Source organism: Ixodes scapularis, unplaced genomic scaffold, assembly GCF_016920785.2.
Source record: "Ixodes scapularis isolate PalLabHiFi unplaced genomic scaffold, ASM1692078v2 PGA_scaffold6__148_contigs__length_123643588, whole genome shotgun sequence".
Classification (NCBI taxonomy): Eukaryota; Metazoa; Arthropoda; class Arachnida; order Ixodida; family Ixodidae; genus Ixodes; species Ixodes scapularis.
In genome coordinates this window covers 75,698,173-75,707,848 of record NW_024609881.1, presented here as the reverse complement: position 1 = coordinate 75,707,848, position 9,676 = coordinate 75,698,173, and the positions used below count along the sequence as shown (strand labels likewise).

The 9,676-nt window shown below is 47.4% G+C and overlaps 1 protein-coding gene across 1 annotated transcript in view; it reads right to left on the bottom strand.

Moving 5' to 3' along the window:
• Positions 1-3,019: 3,019 nt before the first annotated feature.
• The window catches only part of LOC120849885 (cytochrome P450 3A43), a 92,205-nt gene continuing 85,548 nt past the window's right edge, over positions 3,020-9,676 (bottom strand). The window contains exons 9-11 of the mRNA XM_040222159.1: positions 4,444-4,584; positions 3,632-3,797; positions 3,020-3,106 (exon numbers count right to left, since the gene is read on the bottom strand). Of these exons, the coding sequence (XP_040078093.1) occupies positions 3,020-3,106; positions 3,632-3,797; positions 4,444-4,584 (394 nt within the window). The remainder of the gene's footprint in view (positions 3,107-3,631; positions 3,798-4,443; positions 4,585-9,676) is intronic.

The window sequence follows — 9,676 nt, the reverse complement described above, 5'->3', positions numbered from 1 at the left end:
CAGCGCCGGAAGGCATGAAGCAGCGCGTGCTGGAGGCCGGGCGTTCGAAAGACACGCACTGCCGTTCTCACTTTGTCAGTGACTTTAGACTAACTCAACCCTCTGACGTCACACCGTTGCGGTGGCGCTTCTGTCTGTACTGCGCATGCGCAGAGTAGGAATCCAAAGGAAAACTCTGTCTTCTAGGCGTTGTTAAATAAATATCATGACTAGTAAAAAGAAAACATAAAAACATAATTGATACCGTTGAGAGCACCCTGGGCGAAAATATTTGATTGGCCTTCATAAAGAAAACAAGAAACACTGGTCTGCAATGAGAAATATTTTAATATAAAACCCCTCTCCGGTTTTGTCATTACAATAGTGACTTTTCTTGTTGCTGAAGGGCTCCAAGACGTGGTGCGCACGTATCTAAAAAAAAAAGAACTACTTAAAATGGAGCCCGTTCACGCAATCGTATTTTATCGAATTTGGTACATTTTATTGCGATGGCACACAAGGATTAATAATTATTTCTCCATAAAAAATATAGCAAGTAAAAACAGGAAAACATATGTCGAAGAGTTCTGCGGCATGGCTCCTTCGCACTAAAATGGGTCGCGAAAAGTGTTTACTGGAAACAGAGGACAATTTTTAATAGGCAATATGAATGCTCACTAAACTTATGATTGATGCAGAGATGTAAAACAAACCCGAATATGACGGCTCCAAAAGGCACGATGATAATACCTGGCAGGAATTTCCGAATATGGCCTATTTTTGTTTGAGTTCCTTTTTTTGTGTTTAATATTGCTTGTGCACTGCATTTCTTGCATGCAACTCTATGCGCTCCCCGTCTTCGTTTTTTCTCTTTGCCAAACTCAGCCTTTCCAGTTCGAAAGGGCGTGCGCCCCTTCGAACTGGAAAAGCTGTTTGGCAAAACGACGCAGCGTAGAAGAGGAAACTAAATGTTCTGTTTGCTGGTTCTGGAAATTCACACACCAGGCATCGTTCTGGAAATGCCTGCTAATCTTGGAAGTTAGTACACCCCTTTCAAGTCCCCAGCGAGCAACATTGACAATCACCATTTTTTGAGGCACGAAGCGAGTGATTGGATTCGCGTCCTCGCTGAACGATGACGCATTACTCTTTTTTTACGAGCTGATTTGTGCTTACGCCGTACGCTGACAGAACTCCCTCGTGTCAACAACGTGCTCAGAGTACGTGACCACGCACTGGTGGACTCGAATTATTGGAGCAGCAGCTACTAAATAACGCGCGTTAAAAAAAATACTTCTGCTTTTAGTGGTTTGTTGAATCTAGCTGCACTAAGTCTCGCTCATGCAGCATTAGCGACGACTTCAATAGACCGAGCTAAAACCAATCTTCACAACTTGGAGTTTGCGGCCAAGGATTCCAGCTTGCTTGCCTCTTCGTGAACGCCGACATCATCGCGTCGTGGTTTGTGATCAGCGATCGGTTCTTTTGTCTGGCCCGGCGACCCGTCGAGGGACCTTGATCAATCACTGCAGCGCGTGGGTCATAAATGAGAGATCAAATCTGACGTGAGCCTTTTTCATAACCTGACGGCCCAAAGACTGTCAGGTTCGCGTCCCTGACGTCACTTCGCCGCGGTGGCGCTGCTATTGATAGTGTGCATGCGCAGACGTCTTACGCGAGTCTGGTTCCTGTGTAGGCGCAGTGCCGAGCGGACTGCCACCGCGATGCCGTGACGTCAGAAGGATTGAGTAGATGTATTGATAATGAGCATAAAAGTAAAAGAACAGCATTATCCGTTCGCTTGGCAAAATAAGCAGGGTGAGCGCGCACTCGGAATACACTACTTCCAAAAATCCCTGAATGCAACATTGCGCGTTGCATTATGGGACATCTTTCTGAAGGCCTGGCTATCACTCCGGAGTGCAATATGAACCCTATAGGATCACGGATCACTTAAGAAGGCGATTGAGACGATGGAATAGGGTGATCGGCGCAGTACACATAACCTTCTCCTTTGTTTACCTGCGCACAACCTCTGCTACGTCGAAAACTCCCCCGCTCCCCCCCCCCCCCCCCAAAAAAAAAAGGGTCCCAGCAATTTATCTGGGTTAGTAGACCGCACCCACAAAATTATAAATTTGAGGAATGTCACCAATTCAAAAAGGTATGTACCGTATTTTGTCGTTACGGGATGTCGTGAATTGAGGTTGGCAAATCGAAACCGAAACGGTGGCCAAAAGGTACCCATGCAAGATGCTTTGCGCGGCACTACGCCGCTAGAATCGTCTCGATTTGCGAACTAGATCGTATTCTAAACGATGTCATTTTCTGGGATCTTTTTATGACTTGCCCCAATTCGCCTGTCTTACGTTCTGTAGAAAACCGAATGCACAAACCTTTCTTTCTCGAACGTATCATCTGGCTGCATCGAAATTGTCTTCTTCACTGTCAGCAACTAGGTTTGGATAATTGAATTGAACCATGGTTAAAAGCGCTAAAAAAGACGTACACAAGAAAGAAGACAAACACGGGCGCTACTAAAAGAACTTGTTGTTGGGCTAGTTGGTGTTGACTGAATTGAACCATGGTTAAAAGCGCTAAAAAAGACGTACACAAGAAAGAAGACAAACACGGGCGTCTTCTTTCTTGTGTACGTCTTTTTTAGCGCTTTTAACCATGGTTCAATTCAGTCAACACCAACTAGCCCAACAACAAGTTCTTTTATAGGTTTGGATAGTCTTTCTTTGTCTTCCGGGTTAATTCGGATCTTCGTTCTTGATTTACTATAACATCGCACTAAATTCTAATCTAAGCCACATAGTAAAGGCTTAGAATGTGAACAGCCCTCAATGAAAATATTTCTATCACTCCACATGTTGGTTTTATTCGCGGTTTTGCATAAACTATCAATTATGAGCAATCTCCAGTTTTTGTTCATGAATTTATTACGTGCACAATTATTCCAATGTTACGATGGAATAGGATACAACTCCAATGATGCTGTTGTCCTTATTAATCTTGCAAACGTGAGGTAGCTGTGTCAGTACTTTTCAAACTTCACCCAAAGTCCTCGCTTTAAATAACCCAAGAGAAGCATCTCTTCCATGTCCTTGTCACTCATGTCCGCCTGTAATAAAGCGTGGAGCAAATATATCGCAAATCCAGTCTGACCATAAATATTTAATCCGCGTTTATATCGCCGAAGGGTGTCTTTTTAAAGCCGCTGTCATAGTGCTAATCCATCATACAATAGTCATATCTACAGAGAATGTCTGAGGAAGGTTTCTCTCTTGAATGACGATACTAGTCCCAATAGTCATACAAAAACTGTCTACGAAAATGTTCGAAGATACATATGTGTGAAGCATGCCCCGAATGTTCCTGGTGTCGTGTTCGTGGATAATTATGTCATTCTGAGCGAAGTGAGCATCGTGTATCTTGTATGATGTATACGAGCAGTGCGACTACGACTTCTGGGTGTACTAGTGGCACAACGAGGACTAGCGATAATTCATCGTGTAATCTGTACAATGTACGAGCAGCATGGTTTTAAAGTGCATAGGGGTAATACATCGGGTATTTGTTCAATGCCTGAGCAGTGTGAAGAATGCAGTTCTAGAGCGTGCTAGCTACAAAAGAGGGCAAAGCTCACCTCGTGATCAGACTGGGTGAGAACAAGCCTGTACTTCGCTATCACCTTGGCTGTCAGGAGCATGATGACGTTCTTTGAGAACGCCATCGCGAAACAGTTTCGGGGTCCGGCGCCGAAAGGCTGGAACGCACCCGCATCCTCATGCTCAAAATGTTCCGGGCAAAATCTAGAGGCCGAAAAAAAATTACATACTTGAGAGAATGAAACAATTAGCATTAAAAAATGCTATTGCTCCTGCATCCAACAGAAGAGACATTCGTTGTAGACAAGATGACGGAATTATCCGTGGACCCCCCCCCCCCCTTCCCCCCCCCCCCCCCCCGCCCCCTTCAAGCATGTTCCAGCAATCTTTTGCTTTCTTGCATTTCTATGCTTCAGAGATTGCTAAAATAGCCTCCTTTATACTCACAAAGCCTGTCAGTTCGACGACAGAGCTATAGAGTGCCCGGTAGCAGATTTGGAACGCGAGGATTTGGTAGCACAGAGCATCAAAGAGCCATTTCTCGGGGAACCTGGATGTCACAGAAGAACTTTTGCAGCGGCGAGGACCAAAAACACACTTGTTCGCTCGGGAGAAGTGTGTTTCGGCATCTCGCCGTAACGGGGTGCCAGTCACGTGGCTCTCCTCTCATCCGTTGTCTGCCGCTCCACCTTTTCCATTTTGGCGGCCGCTGCTCGTTGCGACCTGCCAGGCTTTGTCAGTATATAGGAGGCTATGTCTCTACAGACAGTTCTTTGTAAGTAAAACGCAAGCCACAGACACTGTCCGCAGCTTAACCAATGTCGAATGTTAGATCGTTTAGCTATGTCACCTTTCGGGATTGAAGCTGGTCGGGTCTTGCCATAGCTCCGGGTCGTGATGGAGGAGGTAGGTCGGGATAATGATGCTCACTCCCTCGGGGATTTTGACGCAGCCAACATCGAGTTCGTTTTCTACGAGACGAGTAACAAACCTGAAACCGCAAAGGGGCGGAGCGTGTCAGCGGGTGAAAATATTGTTTCTCGTTCAGCAAAGAGAAAAAAAAAAAAGAAACTCCGCACTATTTAAAGGCTCGTTCACACTTGCGTTTTTTTAACTCGGTACGCTAGTGTCGTGACTCACTAGGTGCGCAAATTCGCTGGCGTAAATCCGTTCTACCTTTATCACAAACTAGCAATTACGCTAGGAAAAAAAAACAAAAAACGGCGAAGGCTTTGGCATTATTTCTTTGACAAATTACCCAAGCACAACAGAGAATGCTCAAAATGTGGATAGATGTGCCGCACACGCTCGTCTTATCTGAAGGAACGTATAATTTGTTTTAGATTTTCTTTTGAAAAGTTACTCCTGCAGAAGCGACGCGGTGTAACTACTGTTGTAGAATGCATATGTCCCTTGGTGCTCGGACAATTTAACAGGACGTTTATAAACCATACCAGAAAAGCGCTTCTTGACGGTGCCATTTTCAGCGTTTGTGCGTGTTTTACGTCCTTGTTCGCTTTTCGAAGTGACGAACATCTGCGTGCTGGGCTGTCATTTAACATACGTGAACTGTAATTCTCGAAAACATTCAAAGGCGTAAAGAATGGAATAAACCGCATTCGTGTAGGGCAGGCGGCAGGTTACTCTTCACGAAGATAGTGCTAAAATGAAAATTAAAACAACTCCGTAGCCACCAAGCCAAACATCAAGGTGCAATGACATTTGTTTAAAACACACAAGTACACTATTCAAAATCAAATAAAGGATAGCTTATTTAAGATGCAATAGTGCCTAAAGTACAGAAGTGCATCATTATGTTAAAATTCAATATAAGGTAACCGAAAACGAGTGTTCACAGGGTAAGGGGTTAGTTTACCAATCTCACCAGCTAGTTTTGCTACGCCACCGCTGTCACCGTGCATCGCGGGAACTGTAGTCTTGCTGTACGCCCGACAACCCCTCTGGGTGTGTCCGCGAGCAGAACGACAGCACGAGCTGTTTTGTCAACTGGCTCCTACCTCCGGCGGACTACAGCTACGGCGGCGCCTCGCATGCGTGGAACGCTTAGTGAGGCCGGTTTATTTCATATAAAGTATTTCTAAAAATAAGTTTTGGTTTGTCGCAGCTTCTATCAGCGGTAAATTCACACGCGTCTCCTCAACGACGTTTAAAAATTTTCTAGTTTTAAAACCTTTTCAACTCTATTTAACATTTATCTGCAATAGAATGAAATAAAACAAAATGAGAGGCGCTATCAAGCGGCTCCGGTGCAGCGTCAGACTTGGCTACTGCGCAACGGAGGCGCACAGCTGGGCACGCGGCGGCGCCAGTGCGTCTGCCGCGGCTATGACGTCACTCCTCTGGAATGCGCAGACTGGCGAGGCGCGCGCGGCGGCGGCGGCTACGGCGCGCCAGCTGTACGCCGTGTGACGTCACTGCTCCTCGCGCATGCGCAGCACGGCTCTCCAGGAGCCACGCGAAACAGCTCAATCTCCGCCAGTGTAGCTCACGCTACAAAAACGTCTTCATCACCTCTTTTGCGAGAAACAGTTGCACTCTAAACATTTGACAAACATACCAGGCAACGGTTTTTTCGTATATTAATGTAGCTGAAGAACCGGTCCCTAAAACTATGTAATATCAAAAACGAATACCAGTGTGTCGACGGTCATGTCTAAACTAATACTTGACCTTCACTTAGTCGATTTACGTCTCGCTTTCGAAAGATCGTTTGCATGAATGTAACTTCGAGAGCAGCTCAAGCAATATACGACGGCCTCCGCTCTCCAATGCTGACGATAAGACCACCCTACTAAAATATTTGAAAAAAAAATTACTGCTGCGGCAAACGTTGATGAGGGCTAGAATGGGCTCTGTTTTTCTCGATATTCTTAGCGCTCGTCTTTGGACGGAGGTTGTAGATGTATCGTAGTTTGGGTTTTTGTATAAGATATGTCAACCGTGTCTGGTATGCGTCGCTATACTCCTTTCATCCTTAACCTGAGACTATAAGCTCCGCCTACAGTGCGAGCTTTCTGCCCTTGCTACCACAAGTGTAAACGCGCAGGCACGCGCAACCAAAGCACTGCGGGAGCTAGCGAGCTCGCGCTGAAGGCGGAGCTTCTAGTCCTAGCTTAAGGGCGAATGAAGTATAGTGTTGTTGTCTATAGAAACATATTTTGACGTATTAAATGTTTGTTCTTCGACTGGAGCCGCTTGCTTGTCACTTGGGCCTCGGTGACTACACCACATGCTGATCACGTCTCCAAACCCCCCCCCCCCCCCCCCCCGATCACGCACTTTCAACCCTAAAAACATATTTTCCAAGGCTGAGTGTAAGCCCAGCTGTTTGTCCTGTAATAGGCTGTAACAGGCTCGTAGGGCTGCACGTAGGTGCAAGTAATTTTCTTTTTGGAGAGATCCCCAACTGAACACATCGTCAATGTAGACACGCGTCCCTTCAAGGTCAACCAAAAGTCGGCTATTCGTTTTTTCAAACACTTCCTTGACGGAATTATTTCCAAGGGGTATCTGCCAGAAGATGTGCTGAACGTGGAAACCTTAGAGGTTGCATCATCCAACGGGATTGCTGAAATCCGAAGTTACCATCTAATTCGCTGAGGAAATTGGCACCCGCAAGTTCGGCCTCAATTTCTTTCCGACGGGGTAGTTCATAATGCTCGCGCTTCAAGCTTGATTCACGGGCCGTGGGTCCATGCACACTCGGAGGCATTCATCTTTTTTTTTTTATTATTTCAAGAGGTCTTATTCAGTCGGAGGGCTCCTCTATCTTGGTTATCGTATCCTCAAATACTACGCGATCCAACTCCTTGCGTAGAGGAGCCCGCAAGGCGTGCGGCACTTTTCTTGGCGGCAGAGACACTGGCCATATCCTTACTTGAGGGACAGGGTGTAGGCTCGTTTAGTGCACCCCAGTCCTTTGAACAGCGCAGGAAATTAGGTAATCACCTCTCGCTTGAGGTCTTCTGATGCAGATACTGAATGGACACGCGAAACAAGTCCGAAGTGTTGTGGTCGGTTTGCCTTGATGCGTACCTGACCCGGTGAACACGGGGCCAACGGTTTTAACAAAAAGAAACTACATTTAATTGCATATGGACAAGACGATTAACATTGTTACCAGCAGCGCCTGAGTTCAGGCAGTGACTGCCTCTGGGCCGCCTCTGATCCGCCTTATCAAGGCGGCGCGTGCGATGTGCGCGTGGCTGGCGTGACTTCGCCGCCATGTGGGAAAAGGTCGTCACCAGTGCCCCACAGCAGGGCAACTAGGTTGGGGAACCGCCAGGGTGCCCACAGTGTTTACACGCGTACAGTCCCAACAAGGTCGTCAATCCTTTCTGCATGACGAGGAACGTCGCAATGTCTTTTCCTCCAATTTGCAGCGACAAGGTGACCGTTCTGAAGTGTTGGATTAGTCCTCCTCCATAGATTGTAAGCACCATCTTGCAGGGGCTTGGATCCATTTTGTGGCAGATCTTGCGAAGCCAAAAATAGAGCAAGAAATTCGCCTGGGCTCCGGTGTCGACTTTCACATGCATTGCGTGCCTCGCAGCTTGGGCTGTGATTATCCAGACATCTTGACCACTCGACATTTCGCAAATGTTGACAGTCAAGATGTAAATGTCGTATTTAGATTCATCATATGATTGCTGCTCGCAGTCTTCTTCAGATGATCGCTTTTGCCGGTTCACCTCTTGAATGTTTGTCTTTCGACTCTAACATGCAGCAATGCCGGGTTTTTTCCGGCAAAATCCACACGTCTTTCCCCAGGGTGGTCAGTTTCTCGGCTCGTGACTTTTGTTACAGTAGCTACAACGCTTCTTCTTTTGTCGCAGTCACGGTGGAAGAAACACATTTAGGTGATGACTCTGGCCACTGTTCCCGCGGGGAGCGAGCTACCAGATCGCGACCAACTCTATACTTACGACCACTCCATCTGAGCGCTCCCTATGGAAGAGCCTGCTCCCGGCTGCTGATGATGATGATGATTTTATGGCTGTTCCCTTTGAAGCGGGCGGTTTGAAGAGAAATCAGACCTAGCCGAATAAAAACGGAGAGAAATAATTGCACTACTGTTGCATTCTTCGCCACCAGTCCTCCAGCCTCCTTTTAGTCCTCTCGACTGCGTCGCTGCACTTCCAGCTGGGCTGCAGTGCCACTGCAGCGCGATTTAAGTCCGCACTGGGCCAGCAAACAGCATCCCTGCCCGTGTCCCCAACTCGGAAGCCGAGGGCTTCTGCCAGAAATTGTTCGTGTGATTGTGCCTCGTCTAGATGCAGCCCGTTGTCTGGCGCCTGGCCGCAATCTACCGGGTGTCTTGGTACGAGACTTGGGCAGGAGAGCACAATATGCTTGATAGTTTCCTCGGTTTCGCCACATGCCCGGCATGATGTTGATTGTACCTGTTGGTCAAAACGCTGCCTGTACACTAGCGCTCTTAGCCCTCCCGCACGTGCTTCAAAAAGCAGGCGGCTGCCCAGGCTATTATCATACAGGGTTGTCTCTGTCGATATTTCATTTTTCCAGTGGTTGTACACTTGCAGGGTTGACTTTGAGCGGGCCGCCTCCGACCACTGCACAGCCTCTTCCTCGCGCACTCTCTTCCGCACCTGAGGGTGCGGAAGAGTCCCCGGCTTTTCCGGCCCCCCCAACGCTGCTAGGGGATGCACAGGGCCAGGACGGGCTGCAGTGCCATACCCCCGTGCAATTTCCAGAAACCAACACGTTCACGAACTCTGGACCTACTGCCAAGGAAAGTCTGTACGAACACAAGGACAGAGGTACAGATAAGAACCAGCTTCACCCGTCTGCGTGGACCTACGACCTGGTAGTAGAAGAGATGACCCAGAAGGCCAACGAAAATAACATGTCATCGTCAGACAGAGGGCTTGTGAGCAAGGGGTGGACAGAGGAGCGCGCAGGCTATAACTACAGTGTTTGCACCTCACTCGAGTGTGCACAAACATCGCAGCAAACTAGGTTTGAAGAGCTCGAAAGTCAAATGAGCGAACTGACCAATCGTCTACAACACGCTGATGCAGAGAGGAAAAAATTTGTCCAGA